The sequence below is a fragment of the Dermacentor andersoni genome, chromosome 1 (genome assembly GCF_023375885.2).
Source record: "Dermacentor andersoni chromosome 1, qqDerAnde1_hic_scaffold, whole genome shotgun sequence".
Lineage (NCBI taxonomy): Eukaryota > Metazoa > Arthropoda > Arachnida > Ixodida > Ixodidae > Dermacentor > Dermacentor andersoni.
In genome coordinates this window covers 153,952,610-153,970,646 of record NC_092814.1, presented here as the reverse complement: position 1 = coordinate 153,970,646, position 18,037 = coordinate 153,952,610, and the positions used below count along the sequence as shown (strand labels likewise).

The 18,037-nt window shown below is 42.9% G+C and overlaps 1 protein-coding gene across 1 annotated transcript in view; it reads right to left on the bottom strand.

Annotated features, from left to right (window-relative positions):
• The window catches only part of AlaRS (alanine--tRNA ligase, cytoplasmic), a 79,318-nt gene that overhangs the window by 23,577 nt on the left and 37,704 nt on the right, over positions 1 to 18,037 (bottom strand). Inside the window, exons 12-17 of the mRNA XM_050194374.3 lie at positions 17,566 to 17,719; positions 17,314 to 17,483; positions 16,813 to 16,929; positions 12,377 to 12,517; positions 6,726 to 6,866; positions 6,011 to 6,123 (exon numbers count right to left, since the gene is read on the bottom strand). Coding sequence (XP_050050331.1) covers positions 6,011 to 6,123; positions 6,726 to 6,866; positions 12,377 to 12,517; positions 16,813 to 16,929; positions 17,314 to 17,483; positions 17,566 to 17,719 — 836 coding nt within the window. The remainder of the gene's footprint in view (positions 1 to 6,010; positions 6,124 to 6,725; positions 6,867 to 12,376; positions 12,518 to 16,812; positions 16,930 to 17,313; positions 17,484 to 17,565; positions 17,720 to 18,037) is intronic.

Below are 18,037 nucleotides of genomic sequence, written 5' to 3'. Positions count from 1 at the left end.
AGTGGGTTCGACTGTAGTAAAATTCTTTTGCAGCAACTATTTTAGAACAGAGTTCCTTTTTAGCGCTATGGAATTGCATGAGTTTTGTTGAGTCACCAGAACGTTTCGATCGACGTAATCTGGCCACACGACATGATAAATGCAAAGGGTCCCAGTCATCCACGGAATTTCAGGGTTTGTTTTCTTTGTTTTTATAGCAATAAAAAGGTTGATACACTTACTGACAAGATTTTCGAAGAAACTTGTCAAGGTATTAGTATCGCTAGTGGTACTTAATAGTTCAAACTCATGAAAAGAATCGCGTAGGACGTCTGTTATTGCCAAATCATCAGCGCGGTTAAAGTCAGGAAATGTGTGGTAGATATAGCGGGATTTAGGGACGATGCCAGAAACTGAAATTAACACAATATTGTGGTCAGATATTCCATCAATAGTGACAATATTAATTTCAATAGTGGCAAGCTGCCAGACATGAATTGTTAATGCCTGCCATATGCACTCCAACCCATTTTCATTCTTCTGCAAATTTCCTTCTCATGATATGGGTCACCTGTAGCTAATTGGCCCAGATATAGTGTTCTTTTGACGATTCAAGAGGCTGACTGCTAATCTTGAATTCTTGTTCTCTAGCTAGGCTATTAAAGATTACCTTAGTCCTCTGCACATAATCTTCAGACCTACTCTTACCCTTTGTTGGCTAAGGTCCTCAATCATTTTTTATGCAAGTCATTTCCAGTATATTCGTGAACAGCACATATGTCATCTGTGAGCCTCAGGTTGCTCAGATGTAGCCCATTGATCATAACATCATATTCGACCCAGTCTAACAGCTTCAATATTTCCAAGCATGCAGAGGTTGGGTCTTTTTGCCTGACACCCTTCTTTACAATATTTTCCCGCTTTTCCTGTGAAGAATTAAGGTAGCTGTGGAATCTTTATAGAGGGTTTTATCGGTGAGGAGGAACATAGCCTTGAACTAGTGAGCAACGCCACTCTTCTCCTTGCACTGGTATGTGCAGATCACCATTTCTCCCAGCGGCAGCATGGAATGGTAGCAGTTTCATTGCGAATTAGTGTGATTTTAACGTGTTCGGTCTGTGATTGCTGTGATGTCAGATGACTCTATGGCAACGGGCAACCATTGTGCTGTATTCGGCTACAAAAAAAACTTTCATAAGTGAATGTGAAGTACACCTTCAGCTGCACGGTTGTAGACCGAACGTCAGCTTTGTATTATCCACATCAGCAGAAAGGACTTGACGCCATCAGCTTCGTCGCGTGTACGTTCAGCAGATTTTCTCTTTCCAGTGAGTGCATGGCAATAAACAAGGCCCCCGTGATCAAACTGGGATATGAACGAAAGCTGCATATTCAATTCGGTCAACTAGTGCCAATGGATAAGTCAACTATTTCTTCGTGCACGCATATTAAGGTTATTCTGTTCGAATGCGTTCTAACATTATCATGCTTGGCAAACAAAGTTCTGGTGGAAGTTGACTGGGACGTATCATGAAAACAGTATGTGCCATCAAAGAAAATGAAGGTGTGTTCTTTTTCATTTTGTAACCAAAGCCATGTCTGCCGTGTGCTGGCCACCTGCAGGTTCTGAATTTCACTGACTAGCTGTCTGGTCAATGCCGCACATCGCACACTGTTATTAGTTCAGAAAATAAAGTTGCTCTTGCAGAAAGTAGTTGTTCGTTTTTCAGCTCTCTCAAGCCGGCGAGGTGCCCTTGCACAAGCACTACTCGAGACCTAAGAGTGCACATGTAGTTTCAACATGTCGCGTGCGTCTGGTTGATCATGGCATATTTGTGGCCACCGCCATCAGGTCGTTTTATCCATGTTAAAGGCCCTTCCAGTCAAGTTACATTGCAGTTCATTACTTTGTAAAGCTTGATGCCCGGGTGCTAGATGCATGAAAGTTAGTAAAACATGTTTGTTTCGGAGCTTCACTAGCTACCTAGATGGGGATGTCCGCTGACATGGCACACCGCATGGCACACGACCCCTCCGATTGTCACCTGAGTGATACTTTAATAGAGTTCAAGGCTATACTAATATGTTCAAGGATAGACATACAATAATAACATGTTGTATGTATGTTACGTATTTACAATGTTCAGACTTGACTTGCCTCCTATTTCAATCGTGGCCAGAGCTGTGGCAGCACCTCTAGGCTCGTTGCCATTTATTATGGAGGCTATATTGCAGCTCAAAGCTTAGTGTCGACACGCCAACAAGTTTCCGAATGGCAAAAACTTGTAGAGACCTCACAGGAGAACGAGAAAGCATGCCACTCGTCGTCAACAGCACATTCACTGTGCACCCTTCAGCGAGATCCCACATACCAGCATGGCACTGCGCCGGACGATAGATGGTGCTGTGATCGCAAAATGACAGTGCCCTCAATAAAATGGTCAATAGATGTTTGCTAGGATATCCACATATCCTTCCAGTACTCCTTCACTACACAATGCCTCTATGACTGCTAGTATCTCTACTGAATCGAATGTCTTTTCATAATCTATGAAAGCCATATACCATATAGAGCATGGTTACATTCTGCAGATTTCTCAATTACCTGATTTATGACATCGATGTAATCCATTGTTGAATGTATGTCATGTATGTTACTGTAGCCAAACCCAGCACAGTTACACTGTTGTACTGATATACGACGGCATGATGTAAACTGCAGCAGCTGGCAACAATAAAGCAAAGACATCTTATAAACGCTACTGACACTATCAAAATGCTACTGGCACTATCAAACAATAGAGACGGTCCCTTCTCTGTGCAGCTTGAAGTAAAAGAGGTTATAACCGCATACTGCACACCAGAAATTTCAAGTCAGTTCCTTTTCTATATTTTAAGAGTAGGTTTCCAGATCATAAACCTTTCGCAAGAAACTCTATTTTCCATGTGGAAGTGCTTGAGCACAAGGAGCAAAAGGGACATGTCTAAAGTGGGCTTCATACAAGTGCAACAGAATGCACAGTAGTGTGCTTAACTGACCGTCCCTTGCTTACACTTCTATACAGAAAGAGATATTCAAATCAAGTCTGTCACAGCTATTTCTTTTCATGGATGTGTGTTCCCTTTATAAAGGTCCCAGCGCATGCACAGAAAGACTTCAAAGCTAAGATGTAAGATTCATTTGATAAATTGAACTAAAAACACTATCTCAAAGGGGCAATGAACCACTATTCATCGAAGTCGAGAAATGCATTTCAAATTAAATTAAAATTAGACTGCTTAGGAAATACTTTGCCGGAAGAAGTTTTACAATGTGTCCAGCAGAGGCAGAGTTATTGGCAATCACACACAGCATTCGTGTTCGGACAGTTTTTTCACAATCTTCGCAATGCCTATGCTTTGTATATATTTTGGCTCACAGCAACCATAACAGGAGAGCACATGCAGGCATCATGACACTGCTGCAGCAGTGGTCTGAGCATTCTGGCCTGTATGATTTCTACACCTTCAACATTATAAAAGCAAGCCAGTGCGAGCAATACAACAACTGTGCAAGATTTGAAGCCCACACAGCCCACAGTCACTGGGGCTACACTTTTTTCAAATAGATGGTGCAATGCTGAAGTCTTTATGTTAGAAAAAGTTAGGCAAGCAGGTATGGACACAAGAAGAGAGAGAAAGGGAAAACCTTCTTCTTGTGTTCGTGCCTGCACGTCTAACTTTTCTGACAGGAACCCCTACCAACCAGCTCAACTTTGTCATTCTAAGCTGAAATATTGACACTATAATGTAAAAGCCGAGCTAAGCCTCACTTTACGCATTACCCGTCAAAGCATCTAGATCTGCCTCTAAATTGATACTTATTCCCTCACCTTCCCACGAGAACCACCTAACAAGAAAAGATGCGACTCGTTTTTGAGGAGCTGTGCAAGCAAGAATAAGCCCTTAGGCCATGGGTTCTCAAAGTGGATTCCACGGAACCCAGGGGTTTCGCAGGCCCCTCGGGGTTCCGCAAGCCACTGATAAATTTTCCCTGGTTCCGCACTTGCCAAGTGGTTAAGACGGCGAACCATGCGCATTTCTGCCATTTGCAAATAGGTGTCGCTACCATGCGCACTGACGTATATGTTGGAGGACTTAAAATTATATGGACGGAGCAGCACAACCCAGCTGGTTCCAGTACGGTAGCTCGGCGAGCGTCGAGCACCGCAAATGCACGTTGCAAAAGAGCAAAAACGGCACTACTAGTGTCCAACCGAAAAGAAGCGGCGAAATCTTCATTGCCATAGTCACTAGCAGAAATCGTACATGATACGAGACTGACAGCAACACTGAAACGCTTCGTGCCTAATTGTGCTCTTATGCCTTTATTCTTCTGTTTATTGCTGCGCATGAAACCGCATTGGCAGCTGGCCACGTGCCTTCATAACTGCGTAGTCACCAACCATAAATGCGTCGATAACCATCACGCTTTCGTACACAGCGGTTGCGGCAAACAGTAGTTTCATTTTGACTTAGTGCGAGCATTGGCCACGTGCCTTCAAGACTGCATAGTCGCGATCTATGATTACGTCAATAGCGACTTCGGTTTTGTCCGCATTTGTTGCAAAACAAAGAGTAGTTTCATCTTGACTTGGCACGTGCATTGGCTGCCTGCCTTCAGAACCGCAAGGCGGGATCCATGATTGCGTTGATGGCAGCCACAGTTTTGTCCGCAGCAAATGCGGCAAACAGTAGTTTCACTTTGACTCACTGCAGATGAAAAGAATTGGCTGCGTTACGATGGACGGACGATATATTGGTGACCAGCTCACTGGTGAAAAAATAATCGAGATGTGCGCGCGGTAGTATTGAAATGCGAGTCCTTAGTCGCTGCGAGCACTAATCAGTCACGAGATGACGAGAATTGCAGCCTCCACACTGCTCTTGTGCAAAATAGAAACAGGATTTGCAGATTCATTTGGTAAATAAAAGCATGTTGATGTAGTAAGCATTGTGATACCCTCGATAATTCGGCATTCGTTTAATTCAGACTTTTTTTTTGGGTCCTGTAAAATCTGAATTAACGATGTTTTACTGTACACAAAGTAGAGTTGGCACTAAGTCTCAGACCTCTTGTGATGAAATGTTATAAGTGTTATCTGATAAGCACTGAAAACTCATTCTTTCTCAGTATGCCTTGGGTGCGATGCTGTCTTGTCTTGGCTCATAACAATTGCACCAAGTTTGGACCACATGGGTTGCACGTCACTGTCAAGTTGCCTGCCCAACACCACCACTGGCCCCCAACGTGTTGCACACTATGCCTAGCCTCTCTAGTAGGGGGCGGAGGGGGTTCCTTGGCACTTCATGGAGCTTAGCACGGTTCGTTCGGACCAACATGCTTGAGAACCCCTGTCTTAGACTGCTATGTGTAAGGTGCGAATATGTATAGCCATAACAAGCTGCTAAGTAAAAAGCCTTCTGGTTCAGATACAACTGCCTTATGTAATCAGTAGAAGCGTACCAGAAATGTTGACATGAAAACTTACTACTGAAAAGGAAGGCTATAATGAAATGAGGCTTCCACTGTCCAGCCCGTTTTTTGCTATTTTTGTTTCTCCGTGGTAGCTTAGCACCATAAAAATAAAGGAAGCCGTTGCTAAACTTTTGCAGCTGACATACTTTTGGTAGCTGCATTGATCATTATGTATAGGTTACTAATGGCAAACTTTGACTGGTCATTTCAGGGCATTCTGGCAGTGCTTCAAAGGTTGTGCAAGACAGCAACTAAGCTTCACTGTGACAGTACGTGAGCTATAATGGTGATGACAGAGCTTTATTGCAGCTTTCAGAGACCGCTTATTCTCATATCATAAATGCTGCACTACACAACCTCTTCATGTTAGCAGAGAATTCTGAAAAGACCAGTTGAAGAGGCCAGAGCAACAAGCGTTTATATTTCTGCCAAAAAGCTTCAAAAACATTCTGAAAATGTTAGTGATCGGGAGACAAGAACAGAGCAGAGTAGCACAATGAAGTGGCAACTTACGTTCCTCCACAGAATTCTACAGAAGTTACAGATCCTGCAGGACTTGAAGGGTCTGCGAGCATTTCTTCAACAGGAATGCCAATAGAGACAACACGTACTGGGTCAGGGTATGTCTGCAAATAAACGCACCAATGTACAAGCAGCGACTCCACTCTAATGTTTTAAAGCACTGCACCAAAATTTCTGTCTACTAAGCTTTAGTAGATACTAGCTGCCAACTCAGCAGTCACAATACGTAATCTCAATCTACCAAAAAACACAAGAAATTTACATCATTACCTCACCAGCCTATGTAGCTACCATAGGACCTCTTCCGACCAATTTTGCATTAAATAGTTTTAAGTTGCCCACACTGCTTTTTAAGATCAAATATTGTGTTCTAGCCTGTAGTCATTACCAATACTTGGCCGAAAGCACCTGGTACCTTACAGTACTTAAGCAACAATGATATTTGTACTTTGAAACCTGGTGTGAATACTCAATATTAAAAAAAGAATGAGAGCTAGCAGTGATTGTAAGAGTGCCCAGCAGTCACGAATGGCAGCCATTTTATGTGAAGCAAACAATGATATTTCAGTCAATGAGGAAAGGCAAAACGTACAGAGAACTTGCAGCCTTTCTTCCACATATAAAGCAAGAATAAAGACTAAAACCAAACTTCACAAAGTACCACGTAATTGAAAGCAAATTAGCCAGAATCAAGTTTTATGCTTACCTCATTAAAAACTGCTCTTAGTCCTTGAATGGCTTTTGCAAGAGCAAGAGGTGAATCCTTGGCATATACTACTCCATTCTTCGCAATCATTTCATTTGCATGTTGTTCAGCAGCCTTTACTTCTGCTGGTGACATTGGCTTCTGCATGTAATATATTACGTATGCATTCAAGTCAACTGAACACAGATATACTGAACATTGTGGGAATTGTGGGAATGTAAATATAAAGAACTGTACTTTCATTGACAGTACCTTTCAAAAAAGTATTTTCTCACAGCAGACCTAAAGTTATGGGCTTCTTTTATATGTATTGGCAGAGAATTCCAAACAAGTGCACCGTTAAATTCCATGAGCCTTTTCCCGTACAGATTATGACATGGAGGCAGATTAAAACACAGATTAGTTGCAGCTCTCGTATTTCGTATCGGGATTTTAAACAAAGTAATTGGATCATTGGTTTCGATAATACTATGAATGATCTCAGCGATTTTCAATTCATACAATGCATGCACTGGCAACACATGCAATGAGCTACACAAGTACGTACTGGATTGTGTACAGCTAGAAGAAGTGATAATTCTTAATGCACATTTTTGCAGACGGAATACAGGATCAAGGTAAGTTATAAAAGTGTTACCCCATGACTCAATGCAATAACATATGTGACTCTGAATGAAGGAAAAGTACAGAATGTGTAGGAAAGGATATTCGAAACATTCACGAGCCTTAAGAAGAATCTAACATCCGTAAGCAACCTTGGAACAAAGGTGTTTAATGTGAGTTTTCCAGTGCATGTCTGAATCAAAGAAAATGCCTAAATATTTGTAGGAGACAACCTGTTGTAGTTTTGTACCTCGTAATGATATGTCCAGTATTTCAGTATTGAGCTTTTTCTTCCTGAAATGAAAAACTGTATACTTAGTCTTACTAAGATTAAGGGTCAGTTCATTGGACGTGAACCACTAACTATCTAACTCAGCATTTATTTTATCCTGTATATCAAGCAGACTATCTCCAGTAAATACAAGAGCGGTGTTATCAGCATACATCAAAGCCTGTGAATGCCTAAGCTTTGCAGGGAAATCATCTATGTTTATGTAGAGTGAGATAAGTGTGGGCCCAGGAAAGGAACCCTGTGGCACGCCAGTTAGTATGATTTATGAAGTAGACATATAATTTTTAAGTATTACTTGCTGCTTGCGGTTACTGAGGTAGCTTCAAAGCAAGTTCTATTTGTGCGAGCAGGCACGATGCTGCTTGAATGTCCTGCCGTCGCATGCTGCAGAACAACTTGCACATTTTAGCTCGTTCTGAGCGAAATTTACATGATGTCAGTTCATACAGGGTCGTCGGGAAACCGTTGTGTAGGCTTTCGGTGCAGCAGTAACTACAGTATGGAGAAATTTTGTTTAGTTCCGCAAGAATGTGACTTGCATCATCAGGCATGGTGTAAGTACATGTTGTAAACTAGTTTGGCTGTATCGGTTTCCAATTTAACTGCAGCAGCGTCTGAGAATTCGAAAATCTTCTCGCTATCTGACCGCTTGGCATGGGAACTAAAACATAAGAGTGCTCATTAACGGTCAACCGAATGCAACCCCAACACAATGTTAAGAATGGCGAGCTGCAATGTAGGATTGCCACCCAATTTCGACTGGGGGACAAGACGCGCATCCCCCACTCTCCGTCGCTTCAGCTAGGATACATTCGAGGAAGCGGGCTTTGTGCTGACACCGCCACAAATCCTCCAGCCCCATCGCCGTTGTGACGGAACTAGTTCGGAGGGCGAACTATTGTGCCAGAGCTCTCCAGCACGAACCTGATCTGCTCCGCGTGAGCGAGCTGCCGCGGGAAAGCTGTCTTTTCGTGCTTCTCACACGATGAAGATGAGCAGGACAACGAGCTACCCAGAATGTCTCCGAGGTACCCGCAACGGCGCCCCTCTGACATCGGCTCCAGACCTTCGCACCTGTGTGTTTGCGTGTGTGTGGGCGTAAACTGTTCTGCGGAACGGCGCCCCTCTGTCGCCGGCACCGGGCATCAGAATGTGTGTGCCGATGTGTACGTAAACTGCTCTGCGGGGCGGCGGCAAGTTGACAATGAGTAAACAAACGTTCGCGCCGCCCTGTATCGCCGGCGGACCGAGTGTATAAAAACTGCTGTTGCGCGGATGCTCGATACACTTCTCTCGTGCAGTCATGTTGGACTGACACACTTTCTCTTGAGCAGTCATGTTGGACTGACACTCTTTTTCTCAAGCAGTCATGTTAGACTGATTTAAATACTGTAAATAAACCCATTTTCCTCGTTCTCGATGAGAAGCAGTTCTTCCCTTCATCAACGTCCTCAGCGTGGATAAGTTGGACGACGGCATGGGCCCGCTACCTTCGAATTCATGCCGGACTCCAATCTTGGCAACGGATCTCGAGCGATGGGATTGAGCCCCCAATCCTGACAACATCTAAGCATCAATCGTTATTAAATATTTGCATCAGCAACCGGCATCATTCTCATGCATTTTAAGTCTAATAGACTTGAACTCGCTATGCTATGTCTACGTTAGCCTCCTGTACGAGGTCAGTGGCATTGCTCAGCACAGCAATCATTGTGGTTGGTAAGCCAGCATGATACAAATAAGTTTTGAGCTTCAGCATTATCTTTGTCATCTCTCGCAAAGAAAAAGAAAGAATGAAAATCAAAACATGCTACAATCAAGCAATTAACACTGCTTCGACACTCAACCCTTGACGAGTGTGATTCACACGGTATGGTATGTCGTTATTACCAACCAAAGCTATTTTATTCATTGGCAGAAACTACATCCAAGAAACGAGGTAGTCACGCAATGTATCTACAGATAACAATTGTCAACTAAACAGCACAACTTATTCTGTAGCAGAACAGTACCCACGCTGTTACGATCATTGCGTATGTTTCTTAACTACTTAGTGCTCCTAAACAACAGCTTAGAATTACAGTGAGAATGCTAGTCATCCCTGAGGACATTACTTTCAGTACGCATTCATCAAATTAGCCAGTAGGTAGGATGTATGTTCACCCGAGGCATCACATTTAAAGTTATGTCACCCGAAAACAAGAGCATCCCCAAAAGCGAGGCGAGAATAGGGCCACTGTTCCAATTTTTCCTTTACACTTCATTATAATCATATGTATATAAGTTTCTAAGTGCAGCAGATGTTATACACAAGTGTTAGCACAGGTTCATGAAGCCTCTTGCCTGCAGGTTCCCATGTGCTATAGTATGTCTAATCATACAACAAGCAAAAATATGTGGAAAAACATGCAAAGGCTTGCCCAAAATCTCAAAAGTAGGTGCTGTCATTTGCCAAGTGTCCAAGCTAGTGGCACAACAACACTGCACCAGAGCACATGGAGGCTCCAACAAACCATAAAGTCTTGGCTAGCACAAGTTTGTTAACATGATTGATGAGGGAGAGCATGTATGTGAGCAGCATCGTGTGCAAGAAGAGATTTACCGCCAAGCTTAAGTAGTAAAAATGAACTTATCACAAGTCCTTTCAGTTGCATTTTTATGCTAAGAGCCTTTAATCGTTTTTTTCCTATGCAATGACTGCCTATGTTCATGATGGATTCTTCTCCCTGTGATTGCAGACAGAAGAATCCATCAGAAGATGGAAGAGGCCGTCTGAAGCCGCGAAGATCTCTTTTCTAGAGCCCAATAAATGTTTTCCGATCCGAATCATAAGAAAAACAATGCTAATAATAACTGATGCAGACTAACGTCCCTAAGCTGCGCAATGAGCTATAAGAGCATAGGAGGGCTACACATTAATTTTGCCCACACATATATTTTATTGTTTGCCAAGCTTGAGCATACGAGCATTTCTCATTTCTGCACACAACCCCCATTGGAATATAGCCAACGTGGCAGTGAATCAAGCATGTGACCTAGTCATAAACAAAAGTCTGAAATATGAATCCTTGTGGTTCAGATCGAACTGTTTCATACAATGACAAGTACATTAGAAATAGACATGGTGATGTCAATACTAATAAAAACAAAGGTCTGAAACGTTACCACTTCTCCATCAACTTGGACTACTGCAAGAGTGACAATACAACTTTATTATCTTTCTGACAATACAGCAGAAGCGTCATTCATAAATCTGGCCTTTAGCCCCTTCCCTTCTGCCCGTTCGGCGCTCCACCGTGCTTGGTGTTCTGGAGCATGTTTTTCTGCTTCGTAAAGCATGTTCTGCATTGTAAGAAAATTGCTCTAAAATCTGCTACAGACATTGCACTGACAAAATTACTGATTTATTTTGTTCAAGAAAGGCTTCCGCATAGGACGCAGTAAAAAAAAAAAACTAGAAAGTGAGCCTAAAAGTAATTTAAAACGTGCAGGAACATGAAGAGCACCTTTGTGTTTTTACAGTCAGAATGCCTTTTGGACTTTTGAACATGGCCGTCGAAAATTAAGCACAGCATCGAATGGTTCTGCTTCACAGTTTTCTGTGGTATGTGCTGAAAAAAATGAGGCCACTCTGAAACCTGTATGCTTTATTTTCGAGCCTGGTACTCTGGTTGCAACAGCTTCAACAACAGCGCAGAGTCTGGCGAGCAGGAAGCTTTGCATTATTTTACGAACAACTCCTGCTGGAAGTGTAGACAGATATGGCCATCTAGTGTGCCAAACCCAAAACAATAGAAAATAGCCTGCAATGTGCTACCTGCAATGTGCTGCCATCTATGAATAACAGCCTGAAATAGCAGTTCTTTGAGCGGCCGGCTAATCACTGGTCACTCGGACATTGGCCTTGGCTGTCGCGGCCGGTGGATCGTCGACAGAGAAAGCTCATTAATTCAATCTTCAAGGGGAATGGAAATTTATTCAAATAAAATGGAGTTCGAACTAAGGGGAGCCTGTTTAAATATAGCGCCCAATCAATTGTGCTCTACAGCATGCAAAACCAAAACCGTCATCAGGCTTGCATTGCAGAAGTCTTATCTTTCCTCCACTAGCACACGACATATATGATGTGCTGGAAGTAGTCTAGGTTCTGTATAAAGTCCAAGTGCAATAAGATCGCGCTTCATGCCAGTTGCTGTAGATGCTAGGAAAAACGTGCAGTGAGTGCACAGTAATGTGATCAAGCCTGCGCTAGGAGAGAGAGAGAGGGTGCAGTTGAGAGTGCGGTAACATGATCAAGTGCATATTGGGAGCTCCTTCCAGCTCATTTTTAAGTCGGATGGGAAAGGAGGGCACACACTGCTCATCACTTTTACGTGACACATCGAACCTTCACCTTTGGCTTGGGTTTGTCCAATATACGGTGCATGTGAGTGAAGATATTGTTCTAAATAACCGTAAAAGCGTGGTTTTCTAGAGTTCAAATTCACAGGAGTTTTTCTCTATTCAAATACATAGTACTCTGCCGGGACCAAAAGAGCAGTTCGAATTATCCGTCAATTCAAATTATCAGGATTTTGCTGTAGTTTCACCTCACCATCCAAATGAATGTTAAAACTGTAGCCTACAGAAGAGAGAGTAAGTCAAAGCAATAATAATTTTTTGTGGGTACATAGGTCATTCTAAATAAGATTACCCCCCTCCACACACACAATTAAAATTCAATTAGGAATTACTGTGTATTGAAATGCAAGATCACCTTGTTTGTAAAATCAAAACGCAGCCTGTCCGGAGCAACAAGTGATCCTCTTTGGTCAGCCTCGGCAGTTAACACATTGCGCAATGCAAAGTTCAAAACATGCGTCCCAGTGTGGTTGTTCATCAGCAACTTGCGGCGCTCCTGCAAATGGGCAATGCCAGAAATTCCCAAAGCACATTTGTCAAACGTCAAACCAATAATTTCTCAGATTTCGAACTAACACTTTAAAACAAAATTCACAGTTACATTGCACTTACAGTAAAACCTCGTTAATATGTACCTGTTCATAACTAATTTTGGTTTAAATATAGCTGCCATGAATCCCACATCCTACCACTTATTGAACTTAATGCATTGGCTGACCGTTTAAGCAGTAGTCACTTACTGCATGTAAAATGGTTAGTGCAAAGTATTTATTTCTTTTTTCAGCACATACAAAAGCGAAATTGGCAAAATGCCATGAGCACAGGCCATAGATAGTGATATTGCTGCACACGGACTGCAGTCGCTACTGACAGAGACATCAAAACATGGTGGCCATGATGTGTTTCCTGCTCCCATAGCTTCTGGCACTTCCACGTCGTCCACAGTGACAACATGGAAATGGATGATAACCCTTCTGTATCTGACGCAGTGCCTGCGTTGACTGTCATGAGAGCATTCGCAAAGTAGTGGGGTCTTATGGAGAAACTGGCTCGCAACCTTGCCGAGTTTGAGGAGTTCGTCGTCGCTGCAAGGCCGCCCCGGTGGCAAGTGAATATCACAGATTTTTTGCTGCCTGCTCACAAATAAAACTTGTCTGTGTGTTTGAGTGAGAATTGGACGTACTTCTTTTCTGGCTGGCAAGTCTATAGACGCGCATCTGCCACTGTCATTTAATTAGTCGTCGCTTAGTGTGTACCCGTCCACGTTCCCTGACAACTACGTATTAATGAGGCTTTACTGTATCACATTCACACATAAACCAATGACAGGTGGTGAGAAAAAATGTGAAAGATGGCTTGTCTCAAAGAATAAATCCTTATAACATTTCATGTAGTACAGTCGAACCCCATGATAACGAAAGCCAGAGACAACGAAATTCTTGAAACAATTACTTTTGTATCCACGGCGAATGCCTATAGGATTCAATGTATTTCGTATCTCTTGACAACCAAACGTCACTACACCACAATCCCACCTTAACAAAACTTGTTGGAATGTTAGTCCCCAAATTATCTACCCGTGTAATGCTAACCAAGTGAAAAAATGCTCAAATGCATTTTCTACCGTCACAACAAGCTTGTGCGATCGCTGCTTTTTTTTTTTTTTTTTTACAAGAACAGCAAAGCACCAGAAGAGATTGCAGGTGCCAGAAATACGCTACCACTGCCATTATTGTTTGTAGATTGCCTGTTTCAAATGGCATGGCCGTATCACCACTGACCTGTAATGACATGTGGTAACAATTTTCATACCATGTGTAGTGCATGCATACTCTGAGGCTCGGTTTGCATTGAAGTTTATTGTGAGGGACACAGAAAACAAACAAACGCAGCGAAAACAAAGTTCATGTCCCACCGGCGTGGTCTTTTGGCGCTTGATGTTGCAGCCACTGCATGGGCTGCCACGCTCTACAGCTTTGATTGAGAACTAGCACCGTATTGCGCCACCGAAAGTGATCGTCTGAGAATGCAGGCTTGATTGAAGCGCACTGATTTAGTTTCCACGGAGCAAGCACATTCAACGAAGATTTGCCATCGCCAAACGGAGGTTTGCCAAAGATGCCTGCTTTTACGGCCGATCACTTTCGGGGATATGATCACTTTTGTGTGACTCGGCACCAGACACATCCGCATCTATGGGTGACAAGGGCAACAGCCTTCCTGACACTGTGCCAAGACAGCGTACTTAGCACTGCAGGAACTCTCTTGCTCGCAGACACCGACACATTCGGTCCAGAGTCACGTGAACTCTCGCAAAGATTATTATATCTCAAAAAATTACTGAGAATATCAATCCATATCAGTGTGCCATCGCTAACCAACACATAGGACACACCTTGTGCTGTCAGCAATATGCAGTTCTGCATATATCGTCGAGCAAGGCTCACCAAAGTAGGCTAATATAATTCTGACAGTAAACTTTCGCATTTTCCATGCATTCTCTGTGTGTGCTGTCTCACTTCACAACAACGAAACTCTTGTGAAAGCAAATCTTCACGCTCTCCCCACTGATTTTATTACTGCGGGGTTCAACTGCATTTACTTCCTCCTGCACAACTTGTTTTGGGTATTTTTTATGCTGTGTACATGCATTCTAAGCAACTTGGAGTAAGAGTGCTAGCTTCTTTTACCGGTCCACTTAGTCAAAACGGTTTAACACGCTTATTAGTGATGTAGCTTAATGTCCATCAGTGTTCAGCAGTTATGTAGTAATCAAGTTATATGACAGTTACATGACAAGATTCAAATGTACCTTTTCAACAGGCTTTTGCCTATATGTATGCAGATGGTGGCATGGCCACCATCTGCATACATATAGGCAAAAGTGCCACCCACATCCTAAGTGCCACGCACATGGTGGCACTTAGGAGCAAACTCTAGCAGCCCCAAAATTACAGAACTGATTGAGACTACAGCATATCAATTTTTACTGCAGACAGACCAGACGTCTCCCAATCATATAAATTAAGTAGGGGTGTGCTAATACCATAGTATATTTCGACTCTAACATCAAATAGAATAAAAAAAGATGAGTATTGAATCGAATATCAAATATTAGAAGAATTTCTGCAAAATTTATTGCTTACAAGTTTAGGGCTGGAAAATACAGTGCTGCACATGCTTGGGAATCGAAATGTAGTCAGCTATCAGTAACTTAGGTACACAGAAATCAAGATATACAGGGTGGTCTACTTTATAGGGAACACCAAATTAGAATGCCAGTACTGATTACAACTCAGTTCTAGTATATGAAGATCGGGAAAATATTTCTTTATCAGCAGAATTTCTGGTGAATAGAATCAAGCGCTCTTTTTTCCTCTGAAACTAATGAATTGATGACGTTCTGTTGTATCGAATACCATTTAGGTCCTCAGTTTAATAGTGAACCTGCGTTTTGTGGCAATATTTTATTTATTGCATAGAAACTCTTGCTTTCCAGCTTTTCTCTGAAGTACAGAAGGCCTATCCCAACTTTAAGGCAGGCTGGGTTAACGTAAGGACAATCTGTGTGACAGACGATAAGAGCATAAATCATGTGACTCAATCACCACTCCGCACACAGCCAGTGCCGACGGTAAATAACAGGAGCTGTCCGCACCGTCTCACTATGTATCAGGGTCGACGTGATTTGCCATCTGTCAAATATTCTGATATTTGGAGGGTCATAGCAAGTTTGGGCGTTGCTCGCTTGCTGCTAATATGTTCGTACGGGTGGCTCATCAATGATTGGTTCCGAGATCACATATGCGGGTTAGACTGACAGTTGTCGAAGCAGCATGAAATTTGTTGCCACATATCCAAGGCGATCTACGTGCCTATCGGTGGCTAATCAGCCCGATCTTTGCACGTACTTTTGCGCTTTATGAAATGCTCACTGCTTTTGTTGCCTTCTCTCTGTCCACGTTGCGTTATTATTTCAATCAGTCCTGTCGACCCGGACAAACCTTATACCGGCAGAGGTGGACCTGGCCAAGGCGGCGCCATTCTACAAATTGCGGTGTTTGGATGCCGTGTGTGTGATCACCGCATCAGCGCGACATCGGGGAGCGCTCGCAGTGACTAAGTCCACTACGGTGTCAGCAGGGCCGACGCGTCCACAGCAACCTCGGTGCTGCTTTTGCACCGAAGACGCTGGGCGGCATCGGGCCCGGCAAGCTCCATGGCACACGCAACATGTGGCACTGTAAGGGTCTCTACACCAAATATATCAAATATTCAAAAAATCTAATAGTAGATACTCAAGTATTCACACACCCCTAAAATTAAGATACTCAAAATTACTGTACTACTTGTAGCGAGCTTAACACTGGCTTACCTCTTCTGGAGAGAAGTTTCTACGAGATGCTAAACACGAGTTGAACGGTGATACGTATCATTATGCGAAGCTTTGTATGAAGCAGACAGGTAAGCCATTATGAGCAAGATGAACTTGATGTGTAGACTTTTATGATGCCCTCCCTGCAGCCTATACTGCCCAATTTGGCCACCTCTCTAACGATACTATATTGTTACAGGTTGGTGTACCAGTTGAACAAAAAACACTCAGGCTGATCAGTTGCTGGCAAGCCTTGCACCAGCTAGTTCAGCCTAAAGCTGATAAACAACACCTTATGTTCATCATAGTCACAACAAAAATGTGTAATCAATTAACTCCTACAGCATGACAAGTCACGCCTTACCAGTATACACATTTGAAGCACAGGCTAAAGACAGTAAACTCCTGGTACTAACCTCATCAATGGACAGCTTCAGCTTATCACCCACTTTAAGCATGCCACTTCCAAGCCTTCCAATGTGAATAACATAGCCTCCTTGGACATGGACTTCATTTACAGCAAACTCCACATCCTAAAGGACACACAGAACATACACTTAAAATTAGAAAACTGTAGAAAGACTATATGAACATACTGTAGAATCCCCCCTTTCCCACCCTTGCACAGACGCAAGAAATCCTGTAGCTAAACATTCACAAGGTGCAAATTGCATTCCTCAATAATAAACATAATGCCACGACCAGCAGCAGCACTAGAAGTGACAAAACCCAGAAAATTTAACAACTTGTGTATAAAAAGAACCAGATTATCACATAACGAATGGTTGACAGGCTACAACATTTGAAACACATAAATTAGCCGTGTATCTAACAAACAAACAGTCTGTTAGCTTTCAACACTCACATAAACAAACAGCTTTTTGCAAGGTATCAAAGTATACATGCAACATACACACCTCATTTTCCTCAGAAGTCATAAACCCAGTGTCACAAGACTGGCCTCCAGATTCTGCATAAAAGCTTGTGCGGTCGAGGATGACACCACACTGATGACCAGCCTCAACTGAGTCCACAAACTTCTTGCACGTTCGTAGCACAAGAACAGTGCCATAGCATGGGGCAAAATCTGCACACAGAAGCATAGTTGGACAATATTGTGAGGTATGAGTGATAAAAAAGCAAAATGAGCTAGAGTGTGAGCAACACACCATATGCAGCATCCTTGTCATCCGACTTGGCTGAATAATCATATTTGGGGAGGTCGTCTGTAGGTGGCACACCTTTCTCCTGCAACTCGGATATGGCGTGTACATCGAGCTTGAGCCCAACATCTACTCTGTTGTCTCCACCTTGGGACGCCAACTAGAAAGAGCAACAAAAATAAGCAACTCTCATTTAATTTCTGCTGATGAAAACATGGCAAAGCAGCAAGCCCTTCAGCACACATACTCTTTAAAACGTGAGTGAGTTCAATCAGCAGGGACTGTGGCATGTTCTATAAACATAGCCCAAGTGTTGGCCTGTTCTTCCAGTCTAGCTTGTATTCCCTTCACACTCACTGTAGAAAGAGGCAACAGCCTGGCTGTCACTCAGCTGTCACTCTACCCTGTCACTGTCACTCTAGCAGCATAGCTGTGAGGACCAGCATTCCTGCTTTCACAGTGTGTCACAGAGAGCTTT